A 20920-nucleotide genomic window follows, 5' to 3' on the forward strand; every position below is an offset into this window, starting at 1 on the left:
GCAAACTCCTGACTCCACACCAGTGGAGTTAAAGAATGAGTTTTGTGGGGGATTTGGCCCACTGGTCACCTGACCTGAGATGTGATGAAGATTCAGTCACCTCTCTACTTGTCAAATAGAGACCGCTCTGGTCACTCTGTTTGCCAGGGCTCACATACCGTATGGCTATGACCACGTATAACCCTGACATGCTTTGTAAAAAAGACAAACAATCTAACTAAAATGGAAGAAGTCTCTGTCCATCTGTCCTTCAATTTTCTCGACAACCGTTCATCTGATCGACTTCACACTTGGTGTGTGTATAGCTGAGGACCCGAGGCGAGCTCTTGAGATCTACAGGACATAGTCATTAGTAGTATGTTATGCACACACTGTGTAGTGTATTGAGAGGGGACACCGTCGAATGGCATGCTGGGTACAGCTTGCTTTATATCGATCGCTACAGTACATCCAAGAACAGATGAAGACGGAGAGACTGGAGATGTTACACTGGTAATACTGGCAAAACATTGATTTACAGATACATATCCATTCTGAATATTCAGCTGTATTGATACAACGGTACCGGCTACGCTTTTTTGCCTTCTCTTATCAGTCATTCTGCTGTTCTCTGCATATGACCAAGGAAAGACAAGTTGTCGTCATGTTTTAGCCTTGCTGTGTTCATCTTTTAATAAAAAATCTAAATTGCCGTCAATGTCAGGTTTCCCCGTGGTATCGAAAATAGTGTCGAATATCAAATGTTTTTCAAGATATTGTATCAAAGTTAGAAATTCCACTCTAATTAAACACTTAAAAGATCAGCGATGTAACTTTCAGATTGAATGCATCTGTTCCCAAATAGCTAGCTGTTAGTAAATGATGCGTACACTCTAGCATTGCCAGGGGACGCATCTACGTCAAAGCAGCTGTATTGCTCAGAAGCAAAGGAAGGGCAGTGTCGAGTGTGAAGCTGTTTGAATGAACGATTTTCGAGAAACATGCAGCAATATCACAACCCGAACTATCAGGCCATTCAGACAGGCATGATTTGAACGGGCACTGCACTACTTAAGAACAAAACACACACACAGCAGAATAGAACATTTTTGTAGAAAGAAAGCTAGCTGCTCCGTGAGGCAGGTACAAACGTTAATGCTAATATTAGCTTCTAACGTGCTGACGATAACAAAAAGAGCTACAACAATTAAACAATTAAAGAACGATTTGATCTACAGAAAATCAATCGGCAACTAGTTTTGATTGATTAATCATTTTAGCTAGTAAAAAACAATCTCAACATTTTCCTGTTTCCAAGTTTGTTTTGAACTTTTTCCCCATCATCTGAACATTACAGAAAATTTAATATTTTGGGGATTTGGATGAAACAAGGCATTTGATAATATCCTGTTGTGATTGGCATTTTAAACTAATGATCTTAAATTGATTAATCAGTTAATGTAAAGTTTTCCTTTTTCAACATCTTGGTTTAGTGTGTTAGCATGCTCACATTTTCTAATTAGCACTAAACATCAACAAAGTGTGTCATCAGTTTATCAGGTTTCTGATCAGAGGGCCAAACTCCCCAAATTCAACAAAGTTCTTTGACAGTTTATCAGTAAATTAAAGGATCTGAAGGTTTTGTTCAGCAGCTGATCTGAGGTCAGCGGAGCAGTCAAGCACTTCCTTCCTTCTTTGACGTAGCTGATGGGAAATCAGTCAACAGTTTACTGGTGAAAGTAGCTCACGGTGAGCTTTCAATCAATCAATCAATCAATTTTATTTATAAAGCCCAATATCACAAATCACAATTTGCCTCACAGGGCTTTACAGCATACGGTAATGCTTTGGTTTCTCTGGACAGAACGACTCCCTTCACTTCTGACTTTAGATGCTTCTTCTGACGACGTCCTCACTTCCCCCGTTCTTCGTGACTCAGATGCGTTCGGGGTAAGGAAGGACGGAGCAGAGAGGTATTTGAGGAGGGCTTGTATTATCTCATCTGGAAAAGATGCGGCAGACCCTCGTCCCAAGTCGCAACTTGTCCTCTTTTAAGACCTACAGACGTGGGAAAGCTTAATGGAGGCTTGTTGGCCTGCAGGCTTTAGTGTTTCCCACCAAGGACGTCGTCTCCGTGTGTCAATAGATTGCCGTCTGACGTGTTGGTCACATTTCCTCCTTTCAGTTTGTACTTCACTGACTAATTCCTCTCCACACACACGGAGCCAGAGGGCAGCTACTCAGAAACACTGTGTCTGCATCTGTGGACTGATGTGCAACATGTTAGTACACAGAATATTAATACATGTAAACATAACACCTGACCTTTGACCTTTCAAACATAAAATCACAGGTTTGCCTCTGTAGGGAAATGGATATAAACCTTTAAAAACCTGAAAAATTAATTAATTTGCAAATATTTTTAATTTCAGTAAGCTGCACATTAAATAAATCATTATGTATTGTTTGTTTAAATGCAGAAATAATGGTTAAAAAGTGCAAAATTAACCATTTTCCTACTTTAAATACTTTATATGACCTTATTAAAACACAATATGTAGAAAAGTATTAAAGTTAACCCTTACCTTAAGTGGGCTTGCACATTTGATGAATGTGACAAAACATGCAAATGAACATAAAGCATTGTTATATCCCAAAAAAAAAAAAAAAGGGTCATGTTTTTTAAGTTATATGCACTACGCATGAGAAAATATACATTTATTTTGTTTCCAAAAAGTCATTTAAAAGACAAATAGACGTGCAGTTTATTATTCTACACAGTGATGCTTATTTTGAGGGGCTGTTATGAATCAAATTACAGATATCCTCACAAAACTTTAGGGTAGAAAGTGTTGTCAACAGCATAACAGACATAGAGCACATGAAAACCTATCGTATTCAACCATGTTTTACAGACAGGGTCTCCGAAACCCCAAAAAGAAGTAATGAAAATGTTCAGTCGCAGACTTCTTAAACATGTCATCAGCTCAAAATCAAAGAAATTCTCATAAAATCATTCACAGTCAGGAAGAATCAGTCTGATAAAACAGTGTAAAACAGGGTCTGGTGTCTCCTGGACACCCACCTAACATTAGTGTTAAGAATATTTGACCAAAAGTTGACCACAAATATAACATTTATCTTAACTTTAATCTCAGCAGAGTCCGTCTGTTTCTGTCTGACCTCAATCTGAGCTTGTTTTAATCAGGGAGTATCAAATTATAATGCTTTTTGTCTCAGAGGCTTTTTCAGGAAGCAAAAACAGATATTTAATACAGATACGCTGCACTGTAATTAAGTACTTTTCTTGATGAAAAAATTGTAGTATGCAAAGTACATCTCATTCACCGACTTGAGAACTGATAACTAAGAGAAACTCAACACTGTTCTGTAATTTTTCCTGGGAATAAGATCCTTCCAATTACCCTCTTTTAGTTGTAAGTAATTCTGTCTCTTTGATGTCTTTAATGGTCCTGACATATGTGTCTATAATATTTTGGGGGATCTGGCTCATGGTGATCAGCGAGACGAACCTATAAAACATACAACATCCCCCCTGAGGGGGAGCGGCATCAGTCCAATCAGAGCCATCATTAGATGTGATACGGCCTCCGCAGAAACTCTGCACAGCTGTTGCACAGAGGAGAGAATCAAACAACAGATAACCTGGATAATAGCGAGTGCCTGAGGCTTGATTCATTTCCAAATGTTAACAAGGCCGTTTCACAGCTCCAGCGTGCCGCGCAGTATGTTAATACCACTAATAAGCCTATCTCTGCGAGTCATCTTGGATGGCAAAGATTTGAGCGTGAGGCGGTGTTTTACAATACAGCTGCTGGCCACATTTTAAATGAAGCATAACTATTTATGATTTTACAAAGCTGACATAATTGCTTAAAGGGTAACTGAGGAGAGCGTTTGGTCTCGTACTTTGTTTTCTGTATTATGAAAGAGGAGATTTCACTGTTTGCATGTCAAAAAGGCTACTGTGTAGGCCATCAGAGGGATGGGAGGAACTCGTGCTCGCCTGTTAAGCAATTTTGCAGCTTTTATTCGAGCTGTCAAGTCAGACAATCAGGAGATAATGCAGCCTTGGTTTGTAAATTATAAACGTGTCAAGAGATGCACTAAAGGCATCGACAGATGCCACTTATCTCCAGCTGCCTCTGCAGTGTGACTGTATCATCAGAAGGGAAATATAACATTTTGATGTTTACATAAGAGAAGTATTAGTATCAGTCAGAAATGTAATTCCTTTCACCCATCCCTCTCGCAGGGGATTGACTCCCCAAAAAACATACAATGATTTTTTTAAAGCTAACAAAACAAAAAAAAAGGAGCAGAAAAGCATCCTCGCTGATCTTCTGTCCATTTCCAACATCGCTTCTTGTATATTTTTTGGTGGAAATCCTCTTAGAATGCAAAGTAAATAGATTACGATACAGTGAGGGATTAGGGCTCGCGCGGCGCTGTCAGATTAGTCGGTGAGCGCAGCGCGTCGACAGCTCTGACACGGCTATGGCTGCTGTTCAGGAAAGGGGCTCCGCGCGATGCTTTAAAGACGCTGGTTGGCTCCTATTCATGAATAAAACTGTGGCCCGTAATCTCGGCCAACACACACACACACGCACACACACACACACAATAACAAACACACGCACACACGCACACACACAGAGGAAGCCTGGAACATTCAATATCAGTGGTGATGGAAGTATAATACAAGTCTTTATTTTTGCAGGCTGATTAATGGAAAGGTTTAAAACATTTTCAGGCGTGTTTTTTAAAAGCAGGAGCCGGTCTAAGTGTTTCCCTTTAACGTTCAGTTGGTTTAGACTTCACTGAGACAGAAAACAACCTGATCTCAAATCCAAATTTCACAGATAAACAGTCTAAAACATGAAGGCTTTTGGTTTCGCAATTTAAAATGTACAACTCACTGACAAAAGTGGTTCAAAACTAATGTGTTCATGTGTAACACTAATGTATAATTCAACTTTTATCAGACATCTTTACAATCACTGTCAATTTACTGTTCTGTACAATGATATGAGCCCCTCTCCAGGTGATATTACAAGGAACTAACTACTTTGCATTTGACAATATAGATGAAGAGAGCCTGTTATTGGTGAGGTGTGTTTGTGTCTCTTATCGTATGCGAGTTTGTTTCTTCAAACCATTCCTAAATGGACAACATGAAGCGTCCCGAGATCGTCATCATCCTGAGAGAGACAGAAAAAAACACAGTAAGTTTATAAACCTGAATAAACAGTGGAAAATATAAAGACAGCTGCTTGACAACACATAGAGCCTCTTATTCCTTCCTATAAAGCTTCCTGTTCCTCAGCTGATAATGATCTGATCCTGCACCATGTCCTTTTCATCCAAATTCACACCTTGAAGCGGCACTGACAAACGCAGGAAAGACAAAATGTTAACTTCAGGGTTACACTGATAGGTTAATTACATAGTCTTGAACCCTTCAGCATCATTTATTGTTTAGGTGATATGAGGTTGAGGACAGTAAAGTGTTTAAGGATGTCACTTTGGGCTCTGTGAAGTTGTGATGTGAGTTTTTCACTATTTTCACTAATGATGTTTTATGAATGAAGTGATTAATTGAGAAAATAATTCTGAGAAGTGGGTGATAATTTATACTTTGTGCTTTATAAACAATCAAATCAAACCAGGCCAATTTTGACCCAGCAGGATGGGAAGACAGTTGGAGGGTTAATTTGCTTATTTTATCCAATCAACAGATAAAAAATAAAAATATTTTATAATTATTGTATGTGATAAAAAGCAGCAAGTCCACATAACTGAGAATCTGACACCAGCTATTTTTTTGGCATTTTTTCCCTTAAGAAATTACTGAAACCAATAAAATCCACTTTTTTTAAATAGTTGGAAGTAATTTTCTTTTGATCGACTAACCGATTAATTGACTAATCGTTTCAGCTCTAAACAGCATACTGCAGAACGCTATGGTATCATATAAGACAGTGGTTCCCAACTGGTGGGTCACGGGTCCATTCAGTATGGACCACAAGTGACTCAAGAACATGTCAGATTTGTAAAAAACACACTTTATTTTGAAGTACAGTGAATTTCCAGCACAGAGCTTTTACTTTGAGCTGCTGTTTCCTGCTGTAGAGTGAGTGACTAACAGACAGCTACTTGACAGACACAGCAAACTTGCTCAACAACATGGCCAAACACAAGTATGACGCTGAATGTATTAAACTGTGTGGACTTTGAACTAATGACTAGACTGCGGCTGGACCAGTTGGGAACCACTGATTTGAGATACTTCACTCTAATACTGTCTAACTATAGTGCAGTGATTCACAATCTTTTATTTGCTTGTGATCCTTTAATATAAAGTAATGTTTACTTGCTACATTACATTCAATTAAATCCCACTCCCCCACGGAAATCAGTTAAGCCCCTGTCCCACCACACAAAAAAACCCGCTAACATCTGGCTTGCTTTGTAACAGGAAAGGTTACATTCGGCATTCACACCTAGGTCAAATGACTCTGCAGCAGTCACGGATATTTCTCAGTTCTGGCTCTGATCGGCACGAATGGAAACACAACAACCGGTTGATGCAATGATGCGCCACCACAAAATACCGCCTGTCTGTGCTCAAGCGGCGCTCAAACATCAACCAAGTTTGAAAGAGAGACTGAATGAGTAAGGGATAAATTAGAAGAAGTAACCACTGTCACATTTTCGGTGGCCTCCATGCTGCTCTCTACTGTACAAACCTGTTTTCCAGCCTGCCCGTGATGTTGAACGTAGTCTCTATATACAGACTCTACATTCAGTGAATGTAGAGTCTGTAGGCAAACCCCGGAGATCTTGCCTCCGGAAGAAGAGCGGAAGAGCCCTGGTTTCCGGTTATAGGCTGTTTGTAGTCCGCGTGATATTGACCAATCACGTTTGAGCCTGCTGCAGTTGTTGCCGTGCCGTGCGGTGAACTAACGAGGCCGAACATAATTGGCGTCACTGCAAACTCTGAATCCATCGCAATGGTTCAGCATATTTACTTATATATAAACGGAAGTTGGAAACGGAAATTCACCTCCTCCGCCCAAATCAAACCGGAATGCCAAAAAATCGGGGCCCCCCAGAGGCTGTATTGCCATCTGCCGGAAGTCAGACGGCGAATACAGCCGATGGGTTCGAGAATGCGTTGAACGTGACACACCAGTTTAAAAAAACCCGGAAAGGCATGCTTGTCTGCTGCAGCAAAACATTCTCACTCTGATCTCATCACATATTGACATTTGGTCATGGACTTTCCACGTCCAGATACGACGTGCAAGGTACCCTGGGTGTGTTGGTTGTTGACGTTCTGGGACGCCATGTCAAGTTCTGCCTGTTACATGCACTGTCTTCTTTCAAGATACACTTCCATTTCACAGGAAATTTGCTGTTGACATACAATCTCTTTAGAGATAAACACACTACATCGGTATAACACTGCAAAATGATGTTTTTGTTCCTCCAACAACTAACGCATGTGGTTGCGTTTAGGCAACAAAAGCATGTGGTAAGGTTTAGGAAAAAAGAACAAGGTTTGGTTTTAGAATCTTACAGGAAACGAACGGCGCTCTCCTGTGTGAAACCCGGTGTTTGCTGGACCCATCCACCACCACTTCCGCCTGGCCTACTCGGACTTTCGCCGCCTTAACTTTCATTCTTGTCCCGCCGCGTGTCCCCCTGATGCCACTGAGCACTGTTACACTATAACTGGCTACCGGCCACGTATCATGCCAACGTTAAAGGACGGCTTTTTTCGCCAGTGTCTGACGCCATAAGTCACTGCCTAAGCGCTGGATTTTGACAACTTTGGAGTGAGTCCATGTTGGCTGCAGAGCCGTGTGCACAGCTCTAGCCTACTGACAATGAGAAAGTAGTCTATAGCCTTATTTTAGCTTGTATTCCCCTGTTTAAAAAAACCCATGGACACATACCACATTTGCTAGGGAAGGGGTAACAGAGGGGAGGATATGTCAGACTGAAGATGGACATGGAGTGTGTTATAAGTGTGTTATAAACCATCCATAAATGTTAATGTAGTGCTTATAAATACTAAATAGAGGAGGGATTAAAAGTAAAGTGTTGGCATATAAACATACTGTACTATACTGCTGTTACATAACATTACTACAAAACTATTGGCTAAGGATTAATCGTATGATTCTAGATAACTTTTCACTGCCTTGTAAATTCTGTCAACAGAAATGAAAATCAAAATCAATTTCCGGTCAATCAACTCACATTCCTGCCGTCTCTGTCACCTTCACTGCTCCCTGCACAACAAAATGAAATGACAGGAGATGTTGGAGGATGTCAGAGAGCTTCCTGTAAACCAGCCGTGACACTTTAAACAAGTACAACCAAAACATTAGACATGCATAATCACACACGGCAGCCCTACAGCACATAAACACAGACACACGCGCACGGCTGAATGCCTGAACAGGTTACATGCTCACTCAGTAGGTCGGACATGTCGCCTTTTTCTGGGTTTTAACGAATGTAAACCGTTGTCACTCATGGCGATCTCTCTCGCTCTGAGCCCTGCGTTAATAAGGTTATGATTGACATTAAAACCCCGGCGTGCCGTATACAGATATTTAAAAAGCTGATGCAAATTCTCTCCAATAGCCTACAGTCCGGATTATCAAGTGACAGAGCGATTTGATAGCGAGACAATTGCTAATCACCTGAAAAATGGAATTATTAAAATGGAGAGAGCAGGAAGGAGGAGATGTGGAAGTAAAGAAGAAGTAGTGGTGTTTTCTTAATGGGTGTTTTTCCTAAATGACCAGTTAGTCATCTCAGACATGTGAGACTGAGGAACGGAGAGCACTCGGGCTACGTTTAGAGAATAAAACAGGCTGAATGTCGCTGGAGAATCGTTATAGGGTTTAAAAACGTGACCCTGAAACTTACGTGTTGACCGTGATGAGGTTTAATACAATGGGCCGATTCTCTCTGTCAGCTGTTACTGATGACGGGGCGAACAGGTGTCATGTAGGGAGAACGAAGAGCAACAGAGGATTTGTTTAAAGTTGTAAGGAAGCAGAGTGGAGATGTTTCTTTAATTCAACGCATTTCAAGTTTGGGCAGGTGTGACTAACGTTGGTGTGGATGCGGAGTTCATTCCTGAAGAAAATATTGTGTGTTAGGGCTGTTTTTCACAGTTATGTTGGCTGATTTTTAATAGACCGATTTTTTAGGTTTGTCTGCTGTGAAACCACCAAAGATACAGTACTTCCCACCAAGTATTGATTTTAGATATTGAAATGAAACTTTTAATTTTAAAGCTGTAAGAGGATAATTATGTAACTAGGTGGAAAAGGCAAAGGTACGTCTTTGAATTAGAAGAAAGTAGACTGCACACAAATCTTTAAAAGAGAACTCCTCCAATAGAGAGGTGAAGTCCCTCCGCCCCCAGTGGGCCACCATGAGACCTTATTTTAGAAAAATATGTACAGTAATCAAAGGCGACAAGACAGCTATTGCTTTTCTTAACCAGCAGTGACCACAAATTGTCCATGATTTTACTCCTGACAGTGTGCGATACTGGATTCTGTGTGTTATGTATTGGACTGTCTGTTTGGTTGTACTCATGACTACTGTCTGTATCTGAAATTGAAATTGACCTTACCTTACCTAATTTTTCGATCCCATTTGAATTGTGCCACAAATTACACATACGTTGAAATATTCAAAAGGTAATTTTGCAAGTGAAGAAAGCTGTAGTTTGTTGTAAAACTGTTTAAGTATAAAAAAGTAACTAGAAAGACTACATAAATTGTGCAAGTGACGTCATTGCTTTCGCTCTCGCTGAAGCTATATGTCCGTGTGTTTTGTACTCGGGATGTTCTCACACTAGCAACAGGTGTTGGTCATTCTTTTGCTTTAAGGCTGATAAAAAGACCAGGAGATGCTGGATAGAATGCAGCAGCATCAGGTGAAATAATGTTACATTAGTGTGTGAAACGTAGCCAAGACACCTCGCAGCTAGCAGGCTAGTGTTGGTGACCTGAATTGTGCAAGATGAGAGATGTAGTTCACTAATGATTGGAAAGAAAAGATGAACAGACACCCACCGCGCAAAGACCCTGCACACACTCAGCTGCTGTAACATTTTGCAATGGTATGTAGATATATAGCCTATAGCCTAGCCTGATGGTTAAAGCCAGCTAGATAATGAAGTCATGCACGTGAGGTCAAAAACAAGACTAGACAATAACTGATTGATATGCACATGTGACCAAGTGGACAGGGATTTAAATCACTTAAAGTTACGGTAGATCACCCTAAATTTTCTTATCTGTCAAAATGGAGGATGGCCTTCAGATTTGTCTGCCATCTTTAAAAAAAAAAAATCAGTCAATGACAGTAAACATCCGTTTAACATGACCTCTGAATGATTCTATGTCAAACTGCGACTTTCTTGACTTGAAAAATTATTTTATAAATTGACAGACACCAAATGTGTGTGATTCATGGCACAATTCACACAGAATCCAAAAATGATTTGTCTCTCTCTGCACATATTTTCTGTGAGAAAAATCCCCATGTAGGACAATAATACGGGGGAGGGACTTTGCCTTTCTGTTCATCATTAAACGTCTTTAACATTGTTGGACTCATGATGGACAGATTTTTTTTAAAGGATTAAAATCAATGCAGTAAAATCAGGGATATTGTCTTTTTTGTTTAAATCCACAAACTGTTCTTCCTTTGTTACATCTGATGCCTACATTACCCACAATGCAACTTGACCACCTACGCTTTGGTGGGAGATACAGGTGCATTATACCAGTAGCGGCTAATGTAGCCTCCAGTTGCTTGCCTCAAATGGACATGAGGAGCGAGCTACAGGTCTCATAAACTCACTTCTTTCTAACTCCACACCAACAGATTTCATTTCAAACTTGGAGTCTTCAGACCCAACAAGCACTGACTCAAGTGACATCACTCTGGAGCCACAAATGACTTGTAAACAGACTTTGTTGTATAAAATCTGTGAAGTTTCCCTCTAATCATCTGCGACACACATCAGCAGGACGGCTGAGGAAAGACCTGATGTTTCGGCTCGTCATTAACATCGAGGAAACCTGAAGCTTTATGAAGAAACTTCTACATTTCTCTTGTTTATCAGATTTCTCCAAAGATCGTTCTGAAGCAGCGAGTCATTAATCTTCGGCTTAAACGCAGCTCATTTACATTCCTGTGATTCTTTTAACAGAGTGAGGTTAATCTCCAGCATTAGATAACTCTTCACAGACACAACAGAGATACAGCTGCTTAAAATGTGACAGACACACAGACCTGTTTGTCTCAGTGTCCTGAACACATCTGGGCTCACGGTCACACGTATGCTCTCTGCCTGTGGTCTCCTCTGATTGGCTCTTCCATCAGCACTGAGGAATAAAAAGAAAAATGAGATCTGTTGCATTTTATCAAAGATCAACAATTAAATACATCCACAAAACACAGCTCAGAACATGATACAGACAATGTTTTGAAATGTTGTCTATCTTTCTGATTTAGTAACTGTCCCCTAGTCTGCCTCATTTAACTTCTACTTCAGTTCCTTTATTTCTGACAAACCTGAGACAATGATACTGTAAATTTGTTGAATTTAGCTGAGCTATACACCAAATGTTGCAGCAGAGATAAATAGGTTTTAGGACAGCAATTCTCAACAGGACAGTTCTCTCGAAATCTTCAACCTCCATTTCTCATGTATGCGAACAGCAGACAACTTTGCTGGGTGAATTCAATAAAGGACTGCACAGCTTCTGCATTCTCAAAGCACCAGTAGAGGCTGAAATGCACCTCTAACTGCGCCTCAAAGCAAATAGCATCTCGGTGCTCCTGTGTTATTTGCACATATTTAAATGAGGTAACGTGCATCCATTCAGTGCAAATTTGGCCGCTTTCTATTCAAATGAGCCCCGTTGCATAAACAGTGAAACACAGAAAGATCAGCGCTAATTACCACGCACAGTTACAGTGAAATTATTAGCGTCTTCAGAGAGTTGGTGGTAACTGAGGCGTTATTTAAAAATTGTTCTTGAGATGGACCTCTGACCGTTAGAGAAGCTTGTGAGGCACTGACTGATACTTTTCTTTTGTCCTCCGCCTCAAATCATGCCATCTTCTTTTACAGTCTGAAGGTGTGTGCTTGAAAACACCCACAGCTCTGACGGACTGGGATATGAAATCCAAAATATGTTTCTCTGTGTCACGTTTAAATTGCCTGAAGTTTTAAGGGATGCCTCTGCACTTTGTCGCTCAGGACCTGTAGCTTGAGATCTTAGATTTTCTGTTTTTGCAATCAGACGCAAGGACGGGCAAACTGCACTCAGCTACAGACCTGTATAAGAGTGTTTGCCCTGTTATATCATTGACACAATTTATTTTGTGATTCGGACCTTGAGACAGGGCAGACAGCAGCTGCAAATGATGCACAATTCATGGAGCTATTAGTGGCTGCTTCGTCCTTTTCGAACAATGATCTCTCCAGCCAGATATCAGCAAACATTTAGCCTGACAGACAAGCTCCTGAAACTCAATAGCTTGTTTGCAATCACGTGACTATTATGACGCATGAAATTCAGATGGAGGGCAGGAAATGATAAATCTGTGTGATCTGAAAATAAAGAAGCGTGACTAGATAAAAGGGTTGGATGAACCTGCAGACAGCAGGTATCATCAGAAAATTTAAACTCAAGTTGAATGTGAGCGATACAAAGCAAAGAAAAGGTACAGTAGGTCTCCCCACAGCTTGACCAATTTGCCCTGTGTGGACACAATCGTTTTTAAACATTACCTTGTCCTCCAGACCTCCTAATGTTAGTAACGTTACTAACGTTACTAACTTCACAATGAGCTGATGAAAGTGTACAAGAGTCTAGTTGATCATAACCATTTTGTGTGTAGTTGGGTCCACGATTTAAACAACTGCTGTTTTGTTTTTGGCCAGGTGAGTGAATGTGCTTGAGTATCACTGTCTTTTATATTTCAGTTCTGTATGCACCGCTGTCACGCTAACATTACTAGCTAATGCTAAAGCTAACTTTAGCTACTAGTTTCTACCTTCTAGTCAACAGTTCCCAGAGGTCCGGTGACACGCTGGTAAAAAATTGGGTCTTGGCTAAAAAACACGGAGAAGTTGTCACAGCATACTGTAATTTCAGACTGAAGACGGAGGTTTGCGATCCACATCTGTTGCTGAGTTTTTGTTTTTTTTACTTTACTTCTCCTGTCTGTGTCATACTATTTTTGGGACTTAAAGTGGCCCTTGTTTTTTCCCAATTTGACCGATTGGAGCAGCCGTAAACAGTGCAAATCAAAGGTCTGTGTGCAGTGTTGGTAGTCTTTGCCTCCAGTTGCCTACTCTCCATCTGGACAGCGCACCGATGTACATTGTCATGTGTGTGTCAGAGGCCTTGGTGCTTCAGGATACAGATACTGAACTCTTTCAGCTCGCAGTTTCTGGACATGAATATCAAATAAATACATAAAAACTGAAAATTAATTTTTCGAATATAAAGGCTCAGCTCAGTATGACTTTGGCCTCCACTAAGCAAAAACAAAAATAGCCTCCATTCTCCTTCCTCCACTGACAGAGGAGTACGTGATGAGTGAGAGAGGCCAGCAGCCATCAAAGGAACGTTGGGATGCTTCCCAGATTCCCGTCTCGTTCTCTCTCTCACTTCTCCGCGCGCAGAGTCGGATTTGGGGAATGCGGGAACCGGCAAGGAGCCCCCAAACTGCCATTGTGCTCGCCTCCCTCTTTTTCTCTGCTCTTTTCTCAGCGAGCCAAACGGGAGAACGCCCGCGCTACAATGCCTCCCCTACTCCATCTCAGCTAAGCTGTCATTGGCTTCACATGAGAAACAATGAAACTTCATCGGAGACCAGATTACAAAAAACGGAGGGGGTTCAATATAAAAAAATTGTTCTAAAGGAGGGGGGAAATTGTGGAATAAAAAAAGGCAGAGGCTTTTGTCTCTTTCTCTCTGTGGCTATTATCTTTTGGGAGGTTTGGGGATCTGCTTTCTTAGCCTCTGTCAGCGGTGCAGGGGAAGACCTGGGGTAGTACGACCGGGCTTTTGGTTGCCAAATCGCCCTAACCCTCTTTACCACTCTTTTTTTCTCCTCTCGCTCCTTTTACTGTTTTTAAAAAGAGCTTAGGACAGAGCATCTCTCTCTGTCTCTTCCCCTCTCTCACTCTCTCTCTCTGGACCCAGCTTGTTTAAATTGGCTGATAGGAAGGGATTTGGGATGGATGGAGGGGGCTTAGAGAAACGCAGAGTGGAGGGGTTGGAGGTGGGGGGGTGCAGAGAGTCATCAGTGTTACAGTCAAACAGCCATGAAAAGCCTATGAGGATGAAAAGAACAAGAGCGCCTTTTTATCTAATGCACACAAATCCCATATAAATACTCCAATATGTTAGTTGGTGTATGACAAGGAATGCCCCTCCATCACTTCCCTCCCACCACCCCATCCCACAATAATAGAGACGTGGATGGCTATATTTGTATGTATCTGTTTGTGTGTGTGTGTGTGAGACAGGCCGGGACAAAGAGAGGGATGCTTTCAGTGTGTCTTTAGTCACGCTGTTTCAACATGTCATTCATGTAGACGAGTGTATTAAACAATCACTCTGTAACAGTGAGTTTTCGTCGGCACTCCGGAGACTGAACCGTGGTGAAAATGGACTCCGTTGGAGTTTTAAATGTGGCTCCGGGTTCAGCGTTGGGATGGCTGGAAACGTAAGACCCGGAACTGATGTGGCTTTGACATTTGAAATGTCACTGGGAGTGAAGGCTTTTAGGCTGCAGCTGGGTCATTTGGCCACAGACGCTCTCATACAATTCATACACAGACAATGGTGAATCACTGCGGGACAGGGGATGACGAGTACGACTAGAAGTAAAACAGAGAATCCTCTGCACACAAAATCTGCCAGGGGCTTCATTTATAGCATGTAGTAATAAAGATAAGTATATTGTTTTATTTACAGCTGCTGTAATGAGTATTTTTTTAATAAGAATGAACCAAATGTGACAATGGTAAAGTGGTTTTATCTTACTGTTTAGCTGTCCGACCCACAACTTTACTGGTTTGGTTCACTCTCACAACTCGTATAGAAAATATAAAACCCCCTGTACACTACCTGCCCAGCATCAAACAGCTGACAGACACAGTTAGAGACTAGCTGGTGAATGTAGTGGCACATTTAGCAGCTGAAGAGCCACATATTTTTCTCAGGAGATCATAGTGACCAAAAACAGAGCTAAAAGAGAATGAATATAGGACATACATTCATCAGCTGGACACGCATACAACTATAAACGAATGATAATGTTGCTCTGTAACTGCTGGATGGGTAAGTAAGTGACAGTTTGTTAACAAGTTACAAACATGACGATACGTCAATGTTGGTGGCCAAAAAATCAGCTGATAAAGATTTAAAGAAATATAGTGCTGCAGGATTGAGTCCTAAAACCCAGACAAGTTAGCATTTGCACCTCTGGCTTCCTCATCACGAAGTCAATGGGTTTTTGTTTTTAAGGGTTTTTGGTAGGGTGTCTGAAATATGGCTTAAGCGATTCTCACGTTTTGTTCTCCGACATAAAGTAAGTCAGTAATTCTCACGTTTTGTTCTCCGACATAAAGTAAGTCAGTAAATACCCCACCCGCACATTTTGAAGCTTTTACGTGTCTTAAATAAGGTGGTTGCTTTCAAGTGGCTAAATGAAACTACAGGGCATCATCACGCCGAACAAGGCTTTACAGTCTTGTTGTGGTGGTGACATTAGGTCATGTGACTGAGGTGTAGTTTGTTAATAGGCTAACATTAGCTTTTTACTTCTGGCAATTGAATTTACATTTTAAATATCCTAAAGGTGGTGTTCATTTGTGAAGACCTTCTTGCTGAACAACACATGTACCATAAACATTTGTTTGTCACAGAGCTTATTTTCTGCAATAATTTAAAATCTAATTGAAAAATACCTCTGGCTTTTTATCAGGGGAACCAGGATGATACTAACATTTGGGTTGGCCTACAAATAAACATCATTCCTACAGCTCTTTATAGAGAAACATGTATCAGAAAAACCCCCCACACATAGTCTATTTGACTTACTGTGTCGTGGGAGTGTCGAGGAACGAAGGTCCTGTTGCACTCTGGTTCCTCTCTGTCTGTCTGTCCCCGAGGCTCGAACCAAACAACACACCGTTTCTGCCTCTCAGAGGATCTTCTAAGACACACAAACACAAAGAGGGAAAACAATGAGTGAGAGCAGTTTCCATTTACCAGTTTGTCGTTTTCTTTACCCACTTTTTTTCTTTAGGTGCCTAAATTAAGTATTCAACTTTTCATGTTTTAGTCATAGATGGCACACAAGTATTTTTTTGTGTCCATGTCCTGACTTACCTTTTTGCAGAATTGTGTTATTGCAGAAGTGTTATTTTGTTGCTTGTCAAGTGTTAAAAAGCTGTGAAATCTTCTTTTAAAGAGACAGTATGTGTTTTGGCAACCCAGATATATTTACATGTCATGACAGTAAAACAAACTAAAATCAGAAGTTCAAACCGTCGGTGAGGGAAACATGCTGTACGTTGTGTTCATATTGTTAGAAAAAAAAAACCCTGAGGGAAAGTAAACAAAACAAGCATGAGAATAAACAAACACCAGGTCAAATGCACGACAACATTAGGTTCTAATGGTTATATTTGCTATTGTACAGTGCTTTTTTATTATTTTGGAGCAAAAAAGAACTATAAATATTTTATTTGAATTCTACTTCTCCCAACTGTATTTCATTAGTCACACTTTAATTTATGTAACTTGTGTATTTCAATGAAAATTTTCCAATGTAGTGGATTTAATGGGCTTCATGTAAGAATCTTTTTGAATTTTAATCCTAAACTGAAGTTGCTGTGCCAAAATACCGCAGTAAAATCTAAAAAAAAAATCTCTCAAGCAAGCAGTCATGATGATGCTATACTTTTTATTTTAGCTGATGTTGCTTTCATGTTTAAACTACAAATTTACTGAGATTAAAATTATTAAATCAAACACGTGTTCTTGCATGAGGCTCAACGGTGTTTGCTGTTGTATCTTCTGTATTACAGAGGATCATTTTTGGTCTCGTTTTCCGGCACAGCTTTGCTTAGTTTAGTTTTGATTTTTAATTATGCAGATCACAACCACCTGAGTAATGAGTGTTTGTGTATATACTGTACATACAGATTTGCCACCCGTCTCTATATCGCATGTTCTACTTTGTTTACCCGACAAAGCCTGATGAAAATCTCTGTGAGATCAAAACGTTGGCACATTACATCTGATATTGTGTCAGATTTCTGTCTGTTTTATGCTTTTCAGCCCTGTAATCTTTCATCTCTATATAGTTTGTGTAAACAGCTGGATGTACGTGAGTGTTGGCGTTTGCTAATTTGGACGTCACACTTTGACAATTATGTTTCTGATGAAAACATGTCATGCCAGTAAAGTTCCTGAATTGAGACGAGAAGTCGAGCAGTGATGGAGGTTGTGTGATCGGAGCGGCCAACAGTGCTGAGAGGGGAACAGAAACCGATGCTGCTTTCCTTCAACACACCGGAGCTAACAGGCTTTCACCAAAACGACCAAGAAAGGAGAGGGAGAGGGAGAGGAGGTGGAGAAGTGGATCTTCAGATAAAGCTCTTGTCTCTTTGCCCACTGAAAGGCCCTGCAGTCACATCAGCCTTTGTGAGGGGGAGACGGAACGATCAGGCAAACAACTTGGCTTCTCCTCCTGGCAAAACGCTACTCCAAAGAAAAAGAGATAGAGAGGAAGAGAAAGACGCCTTCCCTCGCACTTGTTCGCTACTCTGCCTCTCACAATGCCGTATCTATCCGAATCAACACACTTGTCAGCCAGACAGCTATAAGCGATTTCCAACGCTGTTATAAAAGGGGACCATTTCTAAGCTGAAATGTGTCTCTATTGTGTGTTTACGTGTGTGTGTGTGTGTGTGTGTGTGTGTGTGTGTGTGTGTACACAGGCGAAGGCAGAATTTCTGTTCAGCGGCATTTACAATGGAAGCACATAAATATGAGAAGAGGTGCATAGAAACATGGTGTCTCTGCCCAATCTGAGTCCAAGACATCCACCTTAAAAGAATCACTAGATCTGGTGTTGATTCATTTTTTTAGAAAACAAGTGAAAAATCATCCAAACAATAGCATGAGATACGCTGTTCTTTCCAACGCTGCTTCTTTTCCATGCAAATCCAACTCGTTTCTATGATTTCCTTGAAGTGAAATGAAATAATCCGGGGTGGCGATGGCCTAGATCAGCTGTTTCACTCCTGCTGCTCAAGAAAAGCACAGCTGGTTGCTTTTCTGTGATACAAGGCAGTTAATTTAATTCCAGGTGTAAAACAGCGTCAGATTAAATCACTCAGATGAAAAACTAGCAGAGCTCCAAGTCCTGAGGATCAGAAGGGCCCTGACAAACCAAGCTGACAGTCCGCTGTGGGTCAATGTTGGGCAGTCGGTGAGCATCTGTCACCCTTGTTTTTGCAGTGCGTCCAGAACCATTGTCAGCCTTGATGGCTTTTCTTCAGCTGATCTAAATCAGACTGTGTCTAAAGGTAACAAAGTCCACCTACCAGCACCTTTAAAGATCAATAATTAACACATCATATCCCATTTATTTAATCTGTACAAAAACTGACATGTAGAAACAATAATCCCCTGTTTGTGGTCACTGCTTCACTTTACTGACTTGTTGGTTAAATCAGATGAGGAATGATTTTATGTCTGGCAAATACTACCATCAACTTGCCCTTGAGCAAGGCATTAACCCCCTTGCTACTTCGACAGAACTCCCATCTATCAATTTATTCTTCCATCAATCCACCCTCTGGCTCTAAACCACATCTGGGTCATGGTGGCAGCAGGTTAAGCGAAGAGGCCTGGGGGATAACAGGCCAGGTGGGATAAATAATCCCTCCAGCATGTGCTGGGTCTGCCCCGGGGTCTCCTCCCAGTTGGACGTGCCTGGAATACCTCCACAGGAAAGCAACCAGGAGGTATCCTCCTGATCAGATACCTGAGTAACCTCAACAGGCTTTTCACAATGCAAAGGAGCAGGAGTGCTACTTCAAGCTCCCACCTGTATCTAAACTGTTCACTCTCCGATTTAAGATGGAATTATGCTTCTGTGAAGATGCACATGAATGTTTCTGTGAAGGGTGTTATGGGTAACTGTGCGTCACAGGAGAGTTGACACGCACACCTCCCAAATCTCAACAACGCGTTAAGCAAAAAGTTTGGCTGGTCCAACTTCCGTCAGAGGGCAGGTACAAAACAGAAAAGTAAAACAAAACGTGTCAATGGTATATGAGTTAAACAAACATAAAAGAGCCATGACCTAAGCGCATGTTAGCTGGTTCCCAGTAAGTCTCAGCCTTTATGCAGGAGATGAATATAAAAGAGTTTCACTTTGTCAACATTTTCTTGTGAGGGTTACAAGACAAAAACAAGAGATGTTAGCAATCTTAACACAAAAGCTAGGTTTTTTGGGGGAGTTTTTCCTTATCAGCTGTGAGGGTCCTAATGACAGAGGGATGTCGTATGCTGCCCCTGTGAGGCAAATTGTGATTTGTGATATTGGGCTTTATAAATAAAATTGATTGAATTGATTGATTGAACCTTAGGCCACATCCACACTTACATGATGTGGCTCAGAGGTACAGCAGGTCGTCCACTAATCAGTAGATCAACAGTTCGATCCGTGGTCCACATGTCAAAGTATCCTTGGGCAAGATACTGAACCCCAAATTGCTCCCAGTGGCTGTTCAATCGATTTGTGAGAGCGTGTGAATGGTTACTGAGTAGCAGGTGGCACCATGTATGGTTACCTCAGCCACCAGTGTGTGAATGGGTGAATGTGACACGTAGTGTTTAAGCGCTTTGAGTGGTTGAAAGACAAGAAAGGTGCTATACAAGTGCAGTCCATTTAACATTCTAAAATGAAAACGATCATGCACACAAGTGTTTTAGCACCATTTCAGAAACAATCTCAGTCTATACTAACACGACTGAAAACGTAAGTCACATGACGATATAAACAGGAAGCAGATGGTCTACTCTGCAGTTGGTTGCCTAGTTACATAAAATACTATGGAGATGGCAAAAAGTAAGATGAGAGGTTTCTTTGCTTGGACCGAGGACGAGGTGGAACATGGACTGGTGAACAAGGTGGCGGAAAACAGATTGAGAAATGTTGAAAGCAAATACGGCAACATATTAAAGTGGTACATGGAGCATTACCTATCACCAAAGAAGCCATGGCAATGTGAAAGGAGTACCCACACAAGAAGGATGAAGTCACTAAAGGTATGTAGACCTAGCTATAGTGTTTTAGCTTGGCATGGCGTGACTGATAAGACTCAATCAGGGAGCAAACGTGGGCTCCTGTGTCACCGTTTCCACAAGTCTCCAATTGTGCCTGTCCAAACTAAAATGCTGCCCAAGAGTTTTCAAACCGTAGTGCATTTTAAATCAAAAATGTAGTAGTGTGGATGTAGCCTTAAACAGATAAGGCTGAATTAAAACATAGTATCATAATCTAACTCCAGTGTAGGAAACACTTAGAAAGGATTCCTCTCGTTTGTATAAAACTTGACTTGACTTTTCGTGATTACATAAGAGTTTTTGTTTCTGTGATTATTGAAATCCTCTTCTTCCAATAGTGTTAAGTGTCGTACCTGCTGCATCAGCCACAGAGAAAAACAAAAAAATGAGTTGCCACAACTTTACAGAATGAACTGCAAACTACGCATGACTTAAACACAATCTTATCACAGGATTATTACATACTTGGAATTATTTTCTGA

The 20920-nt window shown here is 41.0% G+C and overlaps 1 protein-coding gene across 6 annotated transcripts in view; it reads right to left on the bottom strand.

The window, feature by feature from the left end:
- Nucleotides 1–2696: 2696 nt before the first annotated feature.
- The window catches only part of wdpcp (WD repeat containing planar cell polarity effector), a 109424-nt gene continuing 91200 nt past the window's right edge, over nt 2697–20920 (bottom strand). For 4 of the 6 annotated variants that reach the window (XM_050071712.1, XM_050071714.1, XM_050071711.1 and 1 more), the window contains 4 exons: nt 16173–16287; nt 11338–11429; nt 8269–8300; nt 2697–5201 (listed from right to left, as the gene is read on the bottom strand). In XM_050071712.1, the coding sequence (XP_049927669.1) occupies nt 5151–5201; nt 8269–8300; nt 11338–11429; nt 16173–16287 (290 nt within the window). In that variant the 3' untranslated portion in view covers nt 2697–5150. Of the gene's footprint in view, nt 5202–8268; nt 8301–11337; nt 11430–16172; nt 16288–20920 lie in introns of those variants that run through there. The other 2 variants (XM_050071715.1, XR_007571750.1) reach the window with 2 other exon arrangements.

Source organism: Epinephelus moara, chromosome 19, assembly GCF_006386435.1.
Source record: "Epinephelus moara isolate mb chromosome 19, YSFRI_EMoa_1.0, whole genome shotgun sequence".
Lineage (NCBI taxonomy): Eukaryota > Metazoa > Chordata > Actinopteri > Perciformes > Serranidae > Epinephelus > Epinephelus moara.